Raw genomic sequence first — 21257 nt, 5'->3', positions numbered from 1 at the left:
AAACAGTGGCAGGAATTGTGGTTACTGGAGTTCTCTACGATCAAATAGGATAAATTGGAGGATTGGAGGTTTGAAACCTCTCTGTGTAGATGTACCACAGTTAAAAAGTTACAAGAGAGAAAAAACTAATAAATGTGATTGTTCTAAAGTCATTACTGCTAATTATAAGGGGGTGGATAACATAGCCATAGGCCATGAAGGTGGACAAGGACCAATGCCATGTCAAGTTTTGGTTTAGCAAAAAGTATGATAGGTGGACACTTTCTCAAGGTGATCACAATACAATACAATATCAAATGTATCTAGCTAGCTACAGTATTTCACACCTGTCTTGTTTGCCTGCACTTTTAGCTACGCGGTTCTAATTATATACACTAACGTTGCTTTCAATTGTATTGAGACAAAATATCTTAAAGGATCATATTATTAAACAGACTTTCCAAAAGTGGGTCTATTGTAGACCCACTTTCTCTCTGCTGACCTCATGTCAAAATAAAAGTCCTGCACGTGCACCATAAGTGGTCAAAAAAGGAATAACTTGTGGGGGGCTTTTATTTTGACATTAAGTAAGCAGAGAGGAAGTGGGTCTACAACATACCCACGTTTGGTAAGTGTGTTTAATAATACGATCCTTTAGATATTTTGTCTCAAATTCCCCAGCCATAATGACCAACCGTCCTGCCCACCGGCACAGTAGGTTCAAATGCCATTGTATTTAACTTCTGGCTTCCCACGGTATGTTTTTGCGCAACCGGCCTCACAACTGCAGACTGTGTGTAACCATGTCAGCCCAAGACCTCCATATCCGTCTTCTTCACCTACTGGATCGTCTGAGACCAGCCACCCGGACAGCTGATGAAACTGGGGGTTTGCACAACCAAAGAATTTCTGCACAAACTGTCAGAAATCGTCTCAGGGAAGCTCATCTGCGTGATCATCGTCCTCACCAGGGTCTTGTCCAGTGGAGGCTGCTGAGGGGAGGACGGCTCATTATAATGGCTGGAACAGAGCAAATGAAATGGGAACATGTGTTTGATGTATTTGATACCATTACACCTATTCTGCTCCAGCCATTACCCCGAGCCCGTTCGCCACAATTAAGTTGCCACCAACCTCCTGTGGTCTTGACCTGACTGCAGTCAGTGGGCAAATGCTTACCTTCGATGGATAAATCCCGGTTTCAACTGTACCGGACAGATGACGTCGTGTGGGCAAGCGGTTTGCCGATGTCAACGTTGTGAACAGAGTGCCCAATGGTGGGGTTATGGTATGGGCAGGCATAAGCTACGGACAACAAACACAATTGCATTTTATCAATGGCAACTTGAATGCACAGAGATGCCATAACGAGATCATGAGGCCCATTATCGTGCCATTCATTCGCCGCCATCACCTCATGTTTCAGCATGATAATGCACAGCCCCATGTCACAAGGATCTGTACACAATTCCTGGAAGATGAAAATGTCCCAGTTTTTCCATGGCCTGCATACTCACCTGACATGTCAACCATTGAGCATGTTTGGGATGCTCTGGATCGACGTGTACAACAGTGTGTTCCAGTTCCTGCCAATATCCAGCAAATTCGCACAGCCATTGAAGAGAAGTGGGAAAACATTCCACAATCAACAGCCTAGTCAACTCTATGCAAAGGGAATGTGTCACGCTGCAAGAGGCAAATGGTGGTGTCATCAGCTACGGATCGGTTTTCTGATCCACGCCCCTACCTTTTTTTTAAAGGTTTCTTTGACCAACAGATGCATACAGTGAGGGAAAAAAGTATTTGATCCCCTGCTGATTTTGTACGTTTGCCCACTGACAAAGAAATTATCAGTCTATAATTTTAATGGTAGGTTTATTTGACCAGTGACAGACAGAATAACAACAAAAAAATCCTGAAAAACGCATGTCAAAAATGTTATAAAAGGATTAGCATTTTAATGAGGGAAATAAGTATTTGACCCCTCTGCAAAACATGACTTAGTACTTGGTGGCAAAACCCTTGTTGGCAATCACAGAGGTCAGATGTTTCTTGTAGTTGGCAACCAGGTTTGCACACATCTCAGGAGGGATTTTGTCCCACTCCTCTTTGCAGATCTTCTCCAAATCATTAAGGTTTCGAGGCTGACGTTTGGCAACTCGAACTTTCAGCTCCCTCCACAGATTTTCTATGGGATTAAGGTCTGGAGACTGGCTAGGCCACTCCAGGACCTTAATGTGCTTCTTCTTGAGCCACTCCTTTGTTGCCTTGCCCGTGTGTTTTGGGTCCTTGTCATGCTGGAATACACATCCATGACCCATTTTCAATGCCCTGGCTGAGGGAAAGATTTGACGGTACATGGTCCCGTCCATCGTCCCTTTGATGCGGTAAAGTTGTCCTGTCCCCTTAGCAGAAAAACACCCCCAAAGCATAATGTTTCCACTTCCATTTTTGACGGTGGGGATGGTGTTCTTGGGGTCATAGGCAGCATTCCTCCTCCTCCAAACACGGCGAGTTGAGTTGATGCCAAAGAGCTCCATTTTGGTCTCATCTGACCACAACACTTTCACCCAGTTGTCCTCTGAATCATTCAGATGTTCATTGGCAAACTTCAGACGGGCATGTATATGTGCTTTCTTGAGCATGGGGACCTTGCGGGCGCTGCAGGATTTCAGTCCTTCACGGCATAGTGTTACCAATTGTTTTCTTGGTGACTATGGTCCCAGCTGCCTTGAGATCATTGACAAGATCCTCCCGTGTAGTTCTGGGCTGATTCCTCACCGTTCTCATGATCATTGCAACTCCACGAGGTGAGATCTTGCATGGAGACCCAGGCCGAGGGAGATTGACAGTTCTTTTGTGTTTCTTCCATTTGCGAATAATCGCATCAACTGTTGTCACCTTCTCACCAAGCTGCTTGGCGATGGTCTTGTAGCCCATTCCAGCCTTGTGTAGATCTACAATCTTGTCCCTGACATCCTTGGAGAGCTCTTTGGTCTTGGCCATGGTGGACAGTTTGGAATCTGATTGAATGATTGCTTCTGTGGGCAGGTGTCTTTTATACAGGTAACAAACTGAGATTAGGAGCACTCCCTTTAAGAGTGTGCTCCTAATCTCAGCTCGTTACCTGTATAAAAGACACTTGGGAGCCAAAAATCTTTCTGATTGAGAGGGGGTCAAATACTTATTTCCCTCATTAAAATGCTAATCAATTTCTAACATTTTTGACATGCGTTTTTTTTTTTCAGGATTTTTTGTTGTTATTCTGTCTCTCACTGTTCAAATAAACCTACCATTAAAATTATAGACTGAGCAAACGTACAAAATCAGCAGGGGATCAAATACTTTTTTCCCTCACTGTATCTGTATTTCCAGTCATGTGAAATCCATAGATTATGGCCTAAGGAATTTATTTAAATTGACTGATTTCCTTATATGAACTGTAACTCAGTGCAATCTTAGAAATTGTTGCATTTTGTGTTTATATTTTTGTTCGGTGTAAATCATTCAACATTTCAACTTGAATGGGGTAACATCAGATTCTAGACGTCCCAAGGATCCCAGATAGCAAGGACTGCGGCGCAAATTCGACAGGAAGTGAGCAGTTCAAGAGCTAGTCGCGAGAAGATTGAGGTATAATAAGAAGCCACGTCATGAAAACTTGACTGAGGAAACAAACGTTCGTGAATAATTGTTGTAATCGAAAGGGAATTATAACACAAGGGGTATCGTCAGTCACCACAGGACTTTGGGACTGTTCGTTTGCCTTTAGGCAATTCGTTGACTGTGGTCGTTTTGCCAAGATCGTATGGAAAGATGTCAGATATCGGGGACTGGTTCAAAACAATCCCGTTCATCACCCGGTACTGGTTTGCTGGGTCGATTGCGGTTCCCTTGATAGGTAAACTGGGACTAATCAGTCCCATGTACCTCGTCTTATGGCCAGAGAACTTCTTTCACAAATTTCAGGTGAGTTATGGGCAGTGGGGTTGTTTATGTGTGCTACAATTCGCTGTGTTGCTATGATAGCCTAGCATCAAGGCTAGCAGGCCTTGGATTGTACGAGGGATGTGAATTCAGTCCAATCATAAAACAAACAGGTTGGACTTCCGGGATGCGTGAAGACGCTAGTTCAATGATAGGTTAGCAGCATTTTCAATAGCAATTATGTACAAATTAACTACATGATTATTCCGAAAGGTTTGGTGAATATCTCACAAATATTTGATGTTCCAGCATTTGTTACAGGTTTGGTTGAGTGAGGTTTGACCAAAAATGTCAATACAATTCCAACAGGTGGCGCTATCACATCCATCTTTGGACATCCTCATCATAACTGGCTCCTCCCACATTACATACAGTAGTCATTATGACTCTCAAGCAAGCAAGGGTTTCAATCATAGTCTTCTGACAGGTGGTGTCACACTAGACCCTTCTTTTGGTACTGGACCCCAGCTCTATGACCTGGGTTCACACACACACACACACACACACACACACACACACACACACACACACACACACACACACACACACAGTGGTGTAAAGTACTTAAGTAAAAATACTTGAAAGTACCACTTAATTATTAGTTTACTTTTATTTCACTACAATCCTAAATAAAATGTTCTTTTTACTCCAAACATTTTCCCTGACACCCAGAAGTACTTGTTATATTTTCAATGCTTAGCAGGACAGGAAAGTGGTCCAATTCACTCACTTATCAAGAGAACATCCCTACTGCCTCTGATCTGGCAGACTCACTAAACACAAATGCTTCGTTTGTAAACGATGTCTGCGTGTTGTAGTGTGCCCTGGGCTATCCTTAAAAAAATATTCAAAATATTCAAAACATCTTGGTTTCTATTTGAATTTATTAATACTTTTACTTTTGATACTTAAGTATATTTAAAACCAAATACTTTTACTCAAGTAGTATTTTTTGGGGGGGTGACTTTTACATTTCTATTATACTTTTCAAATGTTCTATTACAGTATCTTTACTTTTAATCAAGTATGATAATTGGGTTATTTTCCACCACGAACACATACAGTGTGGACAGTATCGGTTCTCGGCCCTGACAGCTCAGCTGACTACTGGTTATCTTGTGAAGGCAGAGTAGGTTTCCATTGGTGATGCCACAGCTGGCACACCTGTGCTGGGCAGTCTGGGCTGTTCCATTTCCCCCCCCCCCCCCCCCCCCTACCAGTTACTGCCCTGGTACCCCCCCCCCCCCTACCAGTTACTGCCCTGCCCCCCCCCACCACCAGTTACTGCCCTGACATGTCTAAATGCTAACAGACTCTGTATCTCTCTCTCTACAGGTATGGAGACCAATCACCTCCACCCTATACTTCCCTGTGGGCCCTGGAACAGGCTTCCTCTACCTAGTGAATCTTTATTTCCTCTACCAGTACTCTACCAGGCTGGAGACAGGTGGGTTCACACAGTACTCTACCAGTACTCTACCAGGCTGGAGACAGGTGGGTTCACACAGTACTCTACCAGGCTGGAGACAGGTGGGTTCACACAGTACTCTACCAGGCTGGAGACAGGTGGGTTCACACAGTACTCTACCAGGCTGGAGACAGGTGGGTTCACACAGTACTCTACCAGGCTGGAGACAGGTGGGTTCACACAGTACTCTACCAGGCTGGAGACAGGTGGGTTCACACAGTACTCACCAGGCTGGAGACAGGTGGGTTCACACAGTCCTCTACCAGGCTGGAGACAGGTGGGTTCACACGGTACTCTACCAGGCTGGAGACAGGTGGGTTCACACGGTACTCTACCAGGCTGGAGACAGGTGGGTTCACACGGTACTCTACCAGGCTGGAGACAGGTGGGTTCACACGGTACTCTACCAGGCTGGAGACAGGTGGGTTCACACAGTACTCTACCAGGCTGGAGACAGGTGGGTTCACACAGTACTCTACCAGGCTGGAGACAGGTGGGTTCACATGGTCCTCTAGCAGGGGCCAGTTCAGGACCATGTAATGTTACAGAACGTTCAGATACAAACCTTCATGTAGAATAGGGAGTTGTCAGGGAAACAGAATTAATAGATCTGTAACAAGGTTCAGAATGTTTCACATCACTGAGTAGTCCTATATCCCAGTGAAGACAGGTGGGTTCACGCCAGGTCACAGAAGGTGGGTTGACGCCAGGTCACAGAGGCTGGAGACAGGTGGGTTCACGCCAGGTCACAGAAGGTGGGTTCACGCCAGGTCACAGAGGCTGGAGACAGGTGGGTTCGCGCCAGGTCACAGAAGGTGGGTTACATTTACATTTTACATTTAAGTCATTTAGCAGACGCTCTTATCCAGAGCGACTTACAAAATGGTGCATTCACCTTATGATATCCAGTGGAACAACCACTTTACAATAGTGCATCTAAATCTTTTAAGGGGGGGGAGGGGGGGTTAGAAGGATTACTTTATCCTATCCTAGGTATTCCTTAAAGAGGTGGGGTTTCAGGTGTCTCCGGAAAGTGGTGATTGACTCCGCTGTCCTGGCGTCGTGAGGGAGCTTGTTCCACCATTGGGGTGCCAGAGCAGCGAACAGTTTTGACTGGGCTGAGCGGGAACTGTGCTTCCTCAGAGGTAGGGGGGCCAGCAGGCCAGTGGTGGATGAACGCAGTGCCCTTGTTTGGGTGTAGGGCCTGATCAGAGCCTGAAGGTATGGAGGTGCCGTTCCCTTCACAGCTCCGTAGGCAATCACCATGGTCTTGTAGCGGATGCGAGCTTTAACTGGAAGCCAGTGGAGAGAGCGGAGGAGCGGGGTGACGTGAGAGAACTTGGGAAGGTTGAACACCAGACGGGCTGCGGCGTTCTGGATGAGTTGTAGGGGTTTAATGGCACAGGCAGGGAGCCCAGCCAACAGCGAGTTGCAGTAATCCAGACGGGAGATGACAAGTGCCTGGATTAGGACCTGCGCCGCTTCCTGTGTGAGGCAGGGTCGTACTCTGCGAATGTTGTAGAGCATGAACCTACAGGATCGGGTCACCGCCTTGATGTTAGTGGAGAACGACAGGGTGTTGTCCAGGATCACGCCAAGGTTCTTAGCACTCTGGGAGGAGGACACAAGGGAGTTGTCAACCGTGATGGCGAGATCATGGAACGGGCAGTCCTTCCCCGGGAGGAAGAGCAGCTCCGTCTTGCCGAGGTTCAGCTTGAGCTGGTGATCCGTCATCCACACTGATATGTCTGACAGACATGCAGAGATGCGATTCACAGCCTGGTTATCAGAAGGGGGAAAGGAGAAGATTAATTGTGTGTCGTCTGCATAGCAATGATAGGAGAGACCATGTGAGGATATGACAGAGCCAAGTGACTTGGTGTATAGCGAGAATAGGAGAGGGCCTAGAACAGAGCCCTGGGGGACACCAGTGGTGAGAGCGCATGGTGCGGAGACAGATTCTCGCCACGCCACCTGGTAGGAGCGACCTGTCAGGTAGGACGCAATCCAAGCGTGGGCCGCGCCGGAGATGCCCAACTCGGAGAGGGTGGAGAGGAGGATCTGATGGTTCACAGTATCAAAGGCAGCAGATAGGTCTAGAAGGATGAGAGCAGAGGAGAGAGAGTTAGCTTTAGCAGTGCGGAGAGCCTCCGTGACACAGAGAAGAGCAGTCTCAGTTGAATGCCCAGTCTTGAAACCTGACTGATTAGGATCAAGAAGGTCATTCTGAGAGAGATAGCAGGAGAGCTGGCCAAGGACGGCACGTTCAAGAGTTTTGGAGAGAAAAGAAAGAAGGGATACTGGTCTGTAGTTGTTGACATCGGAGGGATCGAGTGTAGGTTTTTTCAGAAGGGGTGCAACTCTCGCTCTCTTAAAGACGGAAGGGACGTAGCCAGCGGTCAAGGATGAGTTGATGAGCGAGGTGAGGAAGGGGAGAAGGTCTCCGGAAATGGTCTGGAGAAGAGAGGAGGGGATAGGGTCAAGTGGGCAGGTTGTTGGGCGGCCGGCCGTCACAAGACGCGAGATTTCATCTGGAGAGAGAGGGGAGAAAGAGGTCAAAGCACAGGGTAGGGCAGTGTGAGCAGGACCAGCGGTGTCGTTTGACTTAGCAAACGAGGATCGGATATCGTCAACCTTCTTTTCAAAATGGTTGACGAAGTCATCTGCAGAGAGGGAGGAGGGGGGGGGGAGGGGAAGGAGGATTCAGGAGGGAGGAGAAGGTAGCAAAGAGCTTCCTAGGGTTAGAGGCAGATGCTTGGAATTTAGAGTGGTAGAAAGTGGCTTTAGCAGCAGAGACAGAAGAGGAGAATGTAGAGAGGAGGGAGTGAAAGGATGCCAGGTCCGCAGGGAGGCGAGTTTTCCTCCATTTCCGCTCGGCTGCCCGGAGCCTTGTTCTGTGAGCTCGTAGTGAGTCGTCGAGCCACGGAGCAGGAGGGGAGGACCGAGCCGGCCTGGAGGATAGGGGACAGAGAAAATCAAAGGATGCAGAAAGGGAGGAGAGGAGGGTTGAGGAGGCAGAATCAGGAGATAGGTTGGAGAAGGTTTGAGCAGAGGGAAGAGATGATAGGATGGAAGAGGAGAGAGTAGCGGGAGAGAGAGAGCGAAGGTTGGGACGGCGCAATACCATCCGAGTAGGGGCAGAGTGAGAAGTGTTGGATGAGAGCAAGAGGGAAAAGGATACAAGGTAGTGGTCGGAGATTTGGAGGGGAGTTGCAATGAGATTAGTGGAAGAACAGCATCTAGTAAAGATGAGGTCAAGCGTATTGCCTGCCTTGTGAGTAGGGGGGGGAAGGTGAGAGGGTGAGGTCAAAAGAGGAGAGGAGTGGAAAGAAGGAGGCAGAGAGGAATGAGTCAAAGGTAGACGTGGGGAGGTTAAAGTCACCCAGAACTGTGAGAGGTGAGCCATCCTCAGGAAAGGAACTTATCAAGGCGTCAAGCTCATTGATGAACTCTCCAAGGGAACCTGGAGGGCGATAAATGATAAGGATGTTAAGCTTGAAATGGCTGGTAACTGTGACAGCATGGAATTCAAATGAGGAGATAGACAGATGGGTCAGGGGAGAAAGAGAGAATGTCCACTTGGGAGAGATGAGGATTCCAGTGCCACCACCTCGCTGGCTCGATGCTCTAGGGGTATGCGAGAAAACGTGGGCAGACGAGGAGAGAGCAGTAGGAGTAGCAGTGTTATCTGTGGTAATCCATGTTTCCGTCAGCGCCAGGAAGTCTAGGGACTGGAGGGTAGCATAGGCTGAGATGAACTCAGCCTTGTTGGCTGCAGACCGGCAGTTCCAGAGGCTGCCGGAGACCTGGAACTCCACGTGTGTCGTGCGCGCTGGGACCACCAGGTTAGAGTGGCAGCGGCCACGCGGTGTGAAGCGTTTGTATGGCCTGTGCAGAGAGGAGAGAACAAGGATAGACAGACACATAGTTGACAAGCTACAGAAGTGTTGTTTCTTGTATTATTGTCTCCTGTGTCTTTAGAGAACTGTTTCACTTTGATATCCTTTTTCTTCTGTCCTGATTTTCACTTTCTTTTCTTCTGTTAACTAGATATTCTTTGTTGTTCTTCGTTAGCTAGCTAGCTTCTTGGGTTCACACCAGGTCACAGAAGGTGGGTTCACGCCAGGTCACAGAGGCTGGAGACAGGTGGGTTCGCGCCAGGTCACAGAAGGTGGGTTCGCGCCAGGTCACAGAAGGTGGGTTCACACCAGGTCACAGAAGGTGGGTTCACGCCAGGTCACAGAAGGTGGGTTCGCGCCAGGTCACAGAAGGTGGGTTCGCGCCAGGTCACAGAAGGTGGGTTCGCGCCAGGTCACAGAAGGTGGGTTCACGCCAGGTCACAGAAGGTGGGTTGACGCCAGGTCACAGAGGCTGGAGACAGGTGTGTTCAGGTCACAGAGGCTGGAGACGGGTGGGTTCGCGCCAGGTCACAGAAGGTGGGTTGACGCCAGGTCACAGAGGCTGGAGACAGGTGGGCTCAGGTCACAGAGGCTGGAGACGGGTGGGCTCAGGTCACAGGCTGGAGACGGGTGGGCTCAGGTCACAGAGGCTGGAGACGGGTGGGCTCAGGTCACAGAGGCTGGAGACTGGCTCAGGCCAGAGGCTAGCTATGGTGACAGTCTGCCAGCTCTCATTAGCCATTGTTATGTCTGAGGGTAAATAATACATGTTGAGCCTGTCACGTGGAGAGTTTAAAGAGCAGTGGGCTGGATTGGAAGCCATGCTGACAGGTACATGGTAGATGTGCTCCAGAGGCAGCAGGTTAGACAGCTAGACCCCCCCCAGGCCACACGAATAGACCCCCCCTCCCAGGCCACACAGCTAGACCCCCCCCCCCCCCCCCCCCCAGGCCACACAGCTAGACCCCCCCCCCCCCCCCAGGCCACACGGCTAGACCCCCCCCCCCCCCCGGCCACACGGCTAGACCCCCCCCCCCCCCCAGGCCACACGGCTAGACCCCCCCACCCCCAGGCCACACGGCTAGACCCCCCCTCCCAGGCCACACGGCTAGACCCCCCCCCCCCCCCCCCCCAGGCCACACGGCTAGACCCCCCCCCCCCCCCTCCCAGGCCACACGGCTAGACCCCCCCCCCCCCCCTCCCAGGCCACACGGCTAGACCCCCCCCCCTCCCAGGCCACACGGCTACTAGACCCCCCCCCTCCCAGGCCACACGGCTAGACCCCCCCCCCCCCCTCCCAGGCCACACGGCTAGACCCCCCCCATGCCACACAGCTAGACCCCCCCCCAGGCCACACCGATCACTTGTCGTTAGTGAGGCTCCATTTTAGACCTGATCTGTTACACAACATTAGGACTGTTGGAGTTAGGAGGAAGCAGACCGTGTCGTTCAGTACACATGGAGCTTTTTCATTCAAATCTTCTGATCATGGTGGGGCCAGGCAATAGAATATGATTGAAATAAATAATTGCGGTGATTAAATAAAAAGTTGTGGTGTTAGGTCTGTATGTACAGTGTTTAGTGGTGTTAGGTCTGTATGTACAGTGTTTAGTGGTGTTAGGTCTGTATGTACAGTGTTTAGTGGTGTTAGGTCTGTATGTACAGTGTTTAGTGGTGTTAGGTCTGTATGTACAGTGTTTAGTGGTGTTAGGTCTGTATGTACAGTGTTTAGTGGTGTTAGGTCTGTATGTACAGTGTTTAGTGGTGTTAGGTCTGTATGTACAGTGTTTAGTGGTGTTAGGTCTGTATGTACAGTGTTTAGTGGTGTTAGGTCTGTATGTACAGTGTTTAGTGGTGTTAGGTCTGTATGTACAGTGTTTAGTGGTGTTAGGTCTGTATGTACAGTGTTTAGTGGTGTTAGGTCTGTATGTACAGTGTTTAGTGGTGTTAGGTCTGTATGTACAGTGTTTAGTGGTGTTAGGTCTGTATGTACAGTGTTTAGTGGTGTTAGGTCTGTATGTACAGTGTTTAGTGGTGTTAGGTCTGTATGTACAGTGTTTAGTGGTGTTAGGTCTGTATGTACAGTGTTTAGTGGTGTTAGGTCTGTATGTACAGTGTTTAGTGGTGTTAGGTCTGTATGTACAGTGTTTAGTGATGCGGTGTTAGGTCTGTATGTACAGTGTTTAGTGGTGTTAGGTCTGTATGTACAGTGTTTAGTGGTGTTAGGTCTGTATGTACAGTGTTTAGTGGTGTTAGGTCTGTATGTACAGTGTTTAGTGGTGTTAGGTCTGTATGTACAGTGTTTAGTGGTGTTAGGTCTGTATGTACAGTGTTTAGTCATGCGGTGTTAGGTCTGTATGCACAGTGTTTAGTCATGCGGTGTTAGGTCTGTATGTACAGTGTTTAGTCATGCGGTGTTAGGTCTGTATGTACAGTGTTTAGTCATGCGGTGTTAGGTCTGTATGTACAGTGTTTAGTGGTGCGGTGTTAGGTCTGTATGTACAGTGTTTAGTGGTGTTAGGTCTGTATGTACAGTGTTTAGTGGTGCGGTGTTAGGTCTGTATGTACAGTGTTTAGTGATGACACCTATTACCTGTGGCTAAAATAAAGCTCTCTCTCAATTGAAATTGAAAGGGGCTTTATTGGCATGGAAACATGTTTACATTATAAACAAACAATCCCTGTATGTTTTCTTTCTTCCAGGTGCGTTTGATGGGCGACCGGCTGACTTTGTGTTCATGCTGCTGTTCAACTGGATCTGCATCGTTGTATCCTTTACCTGCTTATCAGCCTTCATCTTTTATGCAGCTGACAACTTTATCAGTCATAGTAAATCAATGAGCCATGCGTTCAACTTATCGTCACCGTCTGACAACCTTCAAAACATCAACTTTTCAGGAAAAAGGAACATACTATTATGAAACTTTAGACATTTTGAATAAATGTTTTGTGTCCTTGAGTCATGAAATGTTCAGGGAACATTGAGGGGAGTTACTGCTTTTAAATGAATGTAAAAAAAATATATATATTTGCAAAATTGGAGTTACAAGGTTTTCATCAGACAATGACGTTATGCTGTTTTGTCCATTGTTAAAGGTAGGCTAATAGTTGTTCATGTTTTGTTCCATGAACTGCCATTGTTTCTGCCTGAGTCTAGGCCATGTTATAGTATGTGTTATTAGAGCTGCCCCCTGCCTGTTAAGCTGCCTAGCAACAGTTCAGCCCCTTTCCAGTAGCCTAGCTACAATCTGTTTCTCTGGACAGCCATGCGGTACAGGCAAACCAGGCTCTGTGTCTCTAGACAGCCAAACCCCCTGCCTGCTAGTGGCCTAGCTACAGTCTCTGTACAGCCAAACCCCCAGCCTGCTAGTGGCCTAGCTACAGTCTCTGTACAGCCAAACCCCCTGCCTGCTAGTGGCCTAGCTACAGTCTCTGTACAGCCAAACCCCCTGCCTGCTAGTGGCCTAGCTACAGTCTCTGTACAGCCTAACCCCCTGCCTGCTAGTGGCCTAGCTACAGTCTCTGTACAGCCTAACCCCCAGCCTGCTAGTGGCCTAGCTACAGTCTCTGTACAGCCAAACCCCCAGCCTGCTAGTGGCCTAGCTACAGTCTCTGTACAGCCAAACCCCCTGCCTGCTAGTGGCCTAGCTACAGTCTCTGTACAGCCAAACCCCCAGCCTGCTAGTGGCCTAGCTACAGTCTCTGTACAGCCAAACCCCCAGCCTGCTAGTGGCCTAGCTACAGTCTCTGTACAGCCAAACCCCCAGCCTGCTAGTGGCCTAGCTACAGTCTCTGTACAGCCAAACCCCCAGCCTGCTAGTGGCCTAGCTACAGTCTCTGTACAGCCAAACCCCCAGCCTGCTAGTGGCCTAGCTACAGTCTCTGTACAGCCTAACCCCCAGCCTGCTAGTGGCCTAGCTACAGTCTCTGTACAGCCAAACCCCCAGCCTGCTAGTGGCCTAGCTACAGTCTCTGTACAGCCAAACCCCCTGCCTGCTAGTGGCCTAGCTACAGTCTCTGTACAGCCAAACCCCCAGCCTGCTAGTGGCCTAGCTACAGTCTCTGTACAGCCAAACCCCCAGCCTGCTAGTGGCCTAGCTACAGTCTCTGTACAGCCAAACCCCCAGCCTGCTAGTGGCCTAGCTACAGTCTCTGTACAGCCAAACCCCCAGCCTGCTAGTGGCCTAGCTACAGTCTCTGTACAGCCAAACCCCCAGCCTGCTAGTGGCCTAGCTACAGTCTCTGTACAGCCAAACCCCCAGCCTGCTAGTGGCCTAGCTACAGTCTCTGTACAGCCAAACCCCCAGCCTGCTAGTGGCCTAGCTACAGTCTCTGTACAGCCAAACCCCCTGCCTGCTAGTGGCCTAGCTACAGTCTCTGTACAGCCAAACCCCCTGCCTGCTAGTGGCCTAGCTACAGTCTCTGTACAGCCAAACCCCCTGCCTGCTAGTGGCCTAGCTACAGTCTCTGTACAGCCAAACCCCCTGCCTGCTAGTGGCCTAGCTACAGTCTCTGTACAGCCAAACCCCCTGCCTGCTAGTGGCCTAGCTACAGTCTCTGTACAGCCAAACCCCCTGCCTGCTAGTGGCCTAGCTACAGTCTCTGTACAGCCAAACCCCCTGCCTGCTAGTGGCCTAGCTACAGTCTCTGTACAGCCAAACCCCCTGCCTGCTAGTGGCCTAGCTACAGTCTCTGTACAGCCAAACCCCCTGCCTGCTAGTGGCCTAGCTACAGTCTCTGTACAGCCAAACCCCCTGCCTGCTAGTGGCCTAGCTACAGTCTCTGTACAGCCAAACCCCCTGCCTGCTAGTGGCCTAGCTACAGTCTCTGTACAGCCAAACCCCCTGCCTGCTAGTGGCCTAGCTACAGTCTCTGTACAGCCATGTGATACAGCCAAACCCCCTGCCTGCTAGTGGCCTAGCTACAGTCTCTGTACAGCCAAACCCCCTGCCTGCTAGTGGCCTAGCTACAGTCTCTGTACAGCCAAACCCCCTGCCTGCTAGTGGCCTAGCTACAGTCTCTGTACAGCCAAACTCCCAGCCTGCTAGAGGCCTAGCTACAGTCTCTGTACAGCCAAACCCCCAGCCTGCTAGTGGCCTAGCTACAGTCTCTGTACAGCCAAACCCCCAGCCTGCTAGAGGCCTAGCTACAGTCTCTGTACAGCCAAACCCCCAGCCTGCTAGTGGCCTAGCTACAGTCTCTGTACAGCCATGTGATACAGCCAAACCCCCAGCCTGCTAGCGGCCTAGCTACAGTCTCTGTACAGCCAAACCCCCTGCCTGCTAGTGGCCTAGCTACAGTCTCTGTACAGCCAAACCCCCTGCCTGCTAGTGGCCTAGCTACAGTCTCTGTACAGCCAAACCCCCTGCCTGCTAGTGGCCTAGCTACAGTCTCTGTACAGCCAAACCCCCTGCCTGCTAGTGGCCTAGCTACAGTCTCTGTACAGCCAAACCCCCAGCCTGCTAGAGGCCTAGCTACAGTCTCTGTACAGCCAAACCCCCAGCCTGCTAGTGGCCTAGCTACAGTCTCTGTACAGCCAAACCCCCAGCCTGCTAGTGGCCTAGCTACAGTCTCTGTACAGCCAAACCCCCTGCCTGCTAGTGGCCTAGCTACAGTCTCTGTACAGCCAAACCCCCTGCCTGCTAGTGGCCTAGCTACAGTCTCTGTACAGCCTAACCCCCTGCCTGCTAGTGGCCTAGCTACAGTCTCTGTACAGCCAAACCCCCTGCCTGCTAGTGGCCTAGCTACAGTCTCTGTACAGCCAAACCCCCAGCCTGCTAGTGGCCTAGCTACAGTCTCTGTACAGCCAAACCCCCTGCCTGCTAGTGGCCTAGCTACAGTCTCTGTACAGCCAAACCCCCAGCCTGCTAGTGGCCTAGCTACAGTCTCTGTACAGCCAAACCCCCAGCCTGCTAGTGGCCTAGCTACAGTCTCTGTACAGCCAACCCCCCTGCCTGCTAGTGGCCTAGCTACAGTCTCTGTACAGCCAAACCCCCAGCCTGCTAGTGGCCTAGCTACAGTCTCTGTACAGCCAAACCCCCAGCCTGCTAGAGGCCTAGCTACAGTCTCTGTACAGCCATGTGGTTAATGCAGGTCATATGGATGGACAACACTACTCACATGAAAGATCTGGTTCAAATATAGCCTCTGTTTTTCTACCCATGCTGCCTCAGTTACTGTGTTGTGGTTGCAGAACCTCAGTACATCTGGAATGGATCATTAGGCTCCTCTATGCTCCATGACAGAACAGTTCTGTTGTCAAGTCATCTGTTCCACTGCTCTTCCTTTTGGGTAACTAAAATGGAAATGAAGGTCAGGTCATGTGGCCTGTTTCTATAGAAGTAGAGGAAAGAGTTTGATTCAACATGTGTAAAATAATTGATCCTGACAGGAAGAATACAGGTTTCCTTAACATTGCTTGTGTAGATAACCGGCTTAATGATGGACATGCAGGTACGTTTCTTCTCCTTTGATTAGAATAATTAAGACCTGTTTCTTTTTTCATTTACCACCACGTTCCAAGACAAATAGTCCAACCCTGCATTAAAGGCTGTCAGCCCATCTCTACTGTACCTGGCAAGGATAGGCAAGGTTTTATTAGCTAGGGGTGTGTATGTATGTATGTATGTATGTATGTATGTATGTATGTATGTGAGAAAATTCACTCAAACTCTCTTTTGGTATTATTTTCCATTAGTCCATTGTTGATACAGTCCAAATATGTTTTGCATGTCAGCAATCAAGTTTTCAAGATAATGGACTTTCTAGAAGCAAAGTGTCACTGGCCACAGCATCATGATGATGCAAAACAACTTGACTGCTGACATGCGAAACATATTGGGACTGAATCAACAGCGGACTATTGGAACAATACCAACACATACTGTAGTTTGAGTGGATTGTCCCTTTAATCTGTAGAACATCATGTAAACTAGGTTCATTAAGAAGGTCGGATGATCAGACTGGTCCAGTTTATCACGACGGGCAGTTACTGTCGGCGGATCAGACTGGTCCAGTTTATCACGACGGGCAGTTACTGTCGGATGGTCAGACTGGTCCAGTTTATCACGACGGGGAGTTACTGTCGGATGATCAGACTGGTCCAGTTTATCACGACGGGGAGTTACTGTCGGATGATCAGACTGGTCCAGTTTATCACGACGGGCAGTTACTGTCGGATGATCAGACTGGTCCAGTTTATCACGACGGGGAGTTACTGTCGGATGATCAGACTGGTCCAGTTTATCACGACGGGGAGTTACTGTCGGATGATCAGACTGGTCCAGTTTATCACGACGGGCAGTTACTGTCGGATGATCAGACTGGTCCAGTTTATCACGACGGGGAGTTACTGTCGGATGATCAGACTGGTCCAGTTTATCACGACGGGGAGTTACTGTCGGATGGTCAGACTGGTCCAGTTTATCACGACGGGGAGTTACTGTCGGAGGATCAGACTGGTCCAGTTTATCACGACGGGGAGTTACTGTCGGATGATCAGACTGGTCCAGTTTATCACGACGGGCAGTTACTGTCGGATGATCAGACTGGTCCAGTTTATCACGACGGGCAGTTACTGTCGGATGATCAGACTGGTCCAGTTTATCACGACGGGCAGTTACTGTCGGATGATCAGACTGGTCCAGTTTATCACGACGGGGAGTTACTGTCGGAGGATCAGACTGGTCCAGTTTATCACGACGGGGAGTTACTGTCGGATGATCAGACTGGTCTAGTCTGCTGTATCTTGTTTCACAGAGGGGCCGACAATCGGGCTGTGTCCCAAATGGCACCCTATTCCCTTCATTGTGCAGTCTGGTCAAACATAGTGCACTAAATAGGCAATAGGGTGCCATTTGGGACAGTTCCTCAGACAGCTCTCAGTCATCAGTCTCTGACAGCTAAGAGGCTAGTCGTCCTGCCTCAGTGCTACTGACCATAAATCTACCAGGGGTCATCACAACCACTGTCATTTAGTGTAAACAAACTGGGCACTTCCGTGGTCACCGTGACAATAAGAACTATGCCATCTACAGCTTCAGTGCTAAGGTATCTCTGCTGACTGTCTGCTGCTGTGTCGCTGCAGCCTCTTGGCCAGTTGGTTTGGAAAAGAGGATGTATCTATAACCTACATTATTAGATAAAGCTAATGAATGAGGTTTTGGTCCACCTCTTATGAAATGACTGATTTGAGAACTACTATTACCTCTACCTACATGTACATATTACCTCGATTAACCGGTTCCCCCGCACATTGACTCTGTACCGTAACACCCTGTATATAGCCTCCACATTGACTCTGTACCGTAACACCCTGTATACAGCCTCCACATTGACTCTGTACCGTAACACCCTGTATATAGCCTCCACGTTGACTCTGTACCGTAACACCCTGTATATAGCCTCCACGTTGACTCTGTACCGTAACACCCTGTATACAGCCTCCACATTGACTCTGTACCGTAACACCCTGTATACAGCCTCCACATTGACTCTGTACCGGTACCCCCTGTATATAGCCTCCACATTGACTCAGTACCGTAACACCCTGTATACAGCCTCCACATTGACTCAGTACCGTAACACCCTGTATATAGCCTCCACATTGACTCTGTACCGTAACACCCTGTATATAGCCTCCACATTGACTCTGTACCGTAACACCCTGTATATAGCCTCCACATTGACTCTGTACCGGTACCCCCTGTATATAGCCTCCACATTGACTCTGTACCGTAACACCCTGTATACAGCCTCCACATTGACTCTGTACCGTAACACCCTGTATATAGCCTCCACATTGACTCTGTACCGGTACCCCCTGTATATAGCCTCCACATTGACTCTGTACCGTAACACCCTGTATACAGCCTCCACATTGACTCTGTACCGTAACACCCTGTATATAGCCTCCACATTGACTCTGTACTGGTACCCCCTGTATATAGCCTCCACATTGACTCTGTACCGGTACCCCCTGTATATAGCCTCCACATTGACTCTGTACCGTAACACCCTGTATATAGCCTCCACATTGACTCTGTACCGTAACACCCTGTATATAGCCTCCACATTGTTATTTTACTGCTGCTCTTTAATTATTTGTTTTATTTTTTTACCTAACACTTCTTTTTCTTAACTGCATTGTTGGTTCAGGGCTTGTCAGTCAGCATTTCACTCTATGGTCTACACACCTGTTGTAGTCAGCATTTCACTCTATGGTCTACACACCTGTTGTAGTCAGCATTTCACTCTGTGGTCTACACACCTGTTGTAGTCAGCATTTCACTCTATGGTCTACACACCTGTTGTAGTCAGCATTTCACTCTATGGTCTACACACCTGTTGTAGTCAGCATTTCACTCTGTGGTCTACACACCTGTTGTAGTCAGCATTTCACTCTAAGGTCTACACACCTGTTGTAGTCAGCATTTCACTCTAAGGTCTACACACCTGTTGTATTCGGCGCTTGTGACAAATCCAATTTGATTTGAAAATATGCAAATGCTGTGTTTTCCAGCTCCTGATGATCCCGTTGATAATGTCGGTCCTGTACGTGTGGGCTCAGCTGAACAGAGAAACCATAGTCTCCTTCTGGTTTGGGACACGCTTCAAAGCATGTTATCTACCCTGGGTCATCCTTGGATTCAACTACATTATTGGGGGCTCGTAAGTAGTTCCATTATTTAGTCAACAATCCAACATGTTAGAACTACAATGTCTAAGTCATTAGTAAAATCCTAAATGTCTTGGTTGTTCTCATCTCCAGTGTTGTCAATGAACTGATTGGGAACCTGGTGGGCCATCTGTACTTCTTCCTGATGTTTAAATACCCCATGGACCTGGGAGGCAGGTCCTTCCTGTCAACACCTGACTTCCTGTGAGTTCCTCTGCTATTCTACCTGTCTGGTGTCCCAGTCATGTGTTGCTTTAATCCTGAAGCAACATGACGATTCCTTATACTACGTCAGAGATGTGTAATGCATGTCTGTTCTACACAAATATATTTCTACGTGAACATTCCTGCTGAACACAGCCTTGTTGTCCTCTGTGATTCCTTATTCTACATTTCAGAGATGCATGTCTGTTTTAATACAGTATGCTTTCTTCTGTCTCCTCTACAGGTACCGCTTCCTGCCCAACAGACGAGGGGGCGTGTCTGGGTTTGGAGCTCCACCCAGCAGGAGACCTGCAGCTCCTGAGGCCGGTGCTGGTGGTGGTGGTGGAGGTATGGGAGGACGTCATGCCTGGGGAGCTGGCTTCCGTCTAGGGGACGACTGAGACTGTCCTACTGAGTAGCAGGACAAAGACTCTTGTCTCCACAAGACTCTCCACTCCTCAAGACTACTGCCGATGTCCAAATTGTGCAGAAGAAAGCAGATTGTTTTTGTATCTAACTCCCGGGTAGAAATGATCAGCATGTTATTCTTTCTTTCAGTGCTCTCTTTTACACAAGATGCCATATCTGATTACACTGTAATTACAGGGCTCCTCCTAACCAGTGTGTTGCCTCAGCCGCAGCCAGCCTTTTCAGAGCGTGGGTTTGGCTATTTAGAAAAGCATTGTTCTGGGAGAGAACAGCCGAGCACTAAGGACTGGATTCTCTTTGCTCCTCTCTCCTTAAATAGAAGACGGGGTAACAGCAACACTCACGCTGGCTGTGTAGATAGAGGCTCATATATAATAACACAAAACAATATATCTTCTTCACCCCCCCCCCCCCCCCCGGGTCTGTGCTGTTGTATGATCGCACCACCACACTGAATGTTTGTCTGTTTTGAATGGGGGAGTAGGGTCGAAGTTGTGGAAAAAAATTCAAATCTTCAACATAGTATAAAAATTCAATAGTGATGCAACAATGCAGTCTGTTATGAGAGAAATGCCTACAGTCTGTGCTCCCAGTAGATTGCTTTGGATCCATATAAAAGTGCAGTGTCATGGTTCTGTTTCTCCTTTGGTTTAGCTCTGCAACATGGAAATTAAATGAAACTGCAAGATTTCATGAATACCCCCAGTTGGTGTGAAATGGGTATCAATTGTTTTCACGATGAGTGATTTTCAGTCAGAAGATGATCCAGTCTAAATAGCAGCACACTTGTCTTGAGGATGAAGAGTTATTCACCAGGGTTGGGGTCAATTTCAATTCAAGAAGTTAACTGAAATTGTTTTTCCCCTCAGAAGCATTGAGGAAAAGGAATTTCCAATGGAATTGACCCCGACACACATGTACAGTGACCCTTGACCTTATACCAGAGGATGTCTTTTTTTTTTGGCTGGGTCTGCTTCTCTAACTTTTGTACTTGAGTAAACAGAACATAACTTCTCAGTTTTGTTGCATAAAAACATCTTTGAACATTGTACTGAAGTAATCAAATCCTGTGCATTTCTCCATCTCAATTGCATGTCTCTGGAACAAAATATTGTTAAAGGACACAGGAACGGGGAAAATGCAGAATAAGGCAGCCCATATACACTGAGAACACAACATTAACACTCTTTCCGTGACAGACTGACCAGGTGAAAGCTATGATCCTTTGTCATTCACTTGAATCAGTGTAGATAAAAAGGGGAGACAGGTTGAAGAAGGATTGTGTCATTCAAAGGGTGAATGGGCAAGACACAAAATGTGCCTTTGAATGGGGTACGCTCTGATGTGACAAGAGTTGCCATACTAGCTGGGTTTTTCCACGCTCAAGTTTCCCGTGTATATCAAGAATGATCCACCCAAAGGACGTCCAGCCAACTTGACTGTGGGAAGCTTTGTAGTCAACGTGGATCAGCATCCCTGTGGAACGCTTTCAACACCTTGTAGTCCATGCTCTGAAGAATTGAGGCTGTTCTGAGGGCAAAAGGGGGGTGCGACTCAATATTTGGTGTACCCAGAGTGTGCATTTCCCTTAGATTAAGCGGGCATGTCAATCAAC

General features: G+C 48.5%; 1 protein-coding gene across 2 annotated transcripts; it reads left to right on the top strand.

Moving 5' to 3' along the window:
• The first annotated feature begins 3567 nt into the window (after positions 1-3567).
• Positions 3568-20693, top strand: LOC106593653 (derlin-1). 2 transcript variants are annotated; one of them, XM_082959289.1, is made up of 7 exons: positions 3568-3948; positions 5302-5460; positions 12037-12101; positions 15760-15786; positions 18854-19002; positions 19103-19213; positions 19458-20693. In XM_082959289.1, exons 1-7 carry the CDS (start codon positions 3918-3920, stop codon positions 19612-19614), a joined length of 699 nt encoding a protein of 232 aa, XP_082815415.1. In that variant the 5' UTR covers positions 3568-3917; the 3' UTR covers positions 19615-20693. The 2 variants fall into 2 exon arrangements, with proteins under 2 accessions (XP_082815415.1, XP_045552690.1); XM_045696734.2 differs by having other exon boundaries at positions 3569-3948; positions 5302-5413.
• Positions 20694-21257: the final 564 nt, after the last annotated feature.

The sequence above is a fragment of the Salmo salar genome, chromosome 02 (assembly GCF_965601325.2).
Source record: "Salmo salar chromosome 02, fSalSal1, whole genome shotgun sequence".
NCBI classification, from domain to species: domain Eukaryota; kingdom Metazoa; phylum Chordata; class Actinopteri; order Salmoniformes; family Salmonidae; genus Salmo; species Salmo salar.
This window is presented reverse-complemented; position numbering and strand designations above follow the sequence as displayed.

Bases quoted from the DNA above. Each gene is read 5' to 3' on its own strand.
- LOC106593653 (XM_045696734.2), top strand. From the start codon at position 3,796: ATGTCAGATATCGGGGACTGGTTCAAAACAATCCCGTTCATCACCCGG. The intron at 12,102-15,759 runs GTATCCTTTACC...TTGCTTGTGTAG, and splicing joins TCAACTGGATCTGCATCGTT to ATAACCGGCTTAATGATGGA. The intron at 15,787-18,853 runs GTACGTTTCTTC...TGTGTTTTCCAG, and splicing joins GCTTAATGATGGACATGCAG to CTCCTGATGATCCCGTTGAT.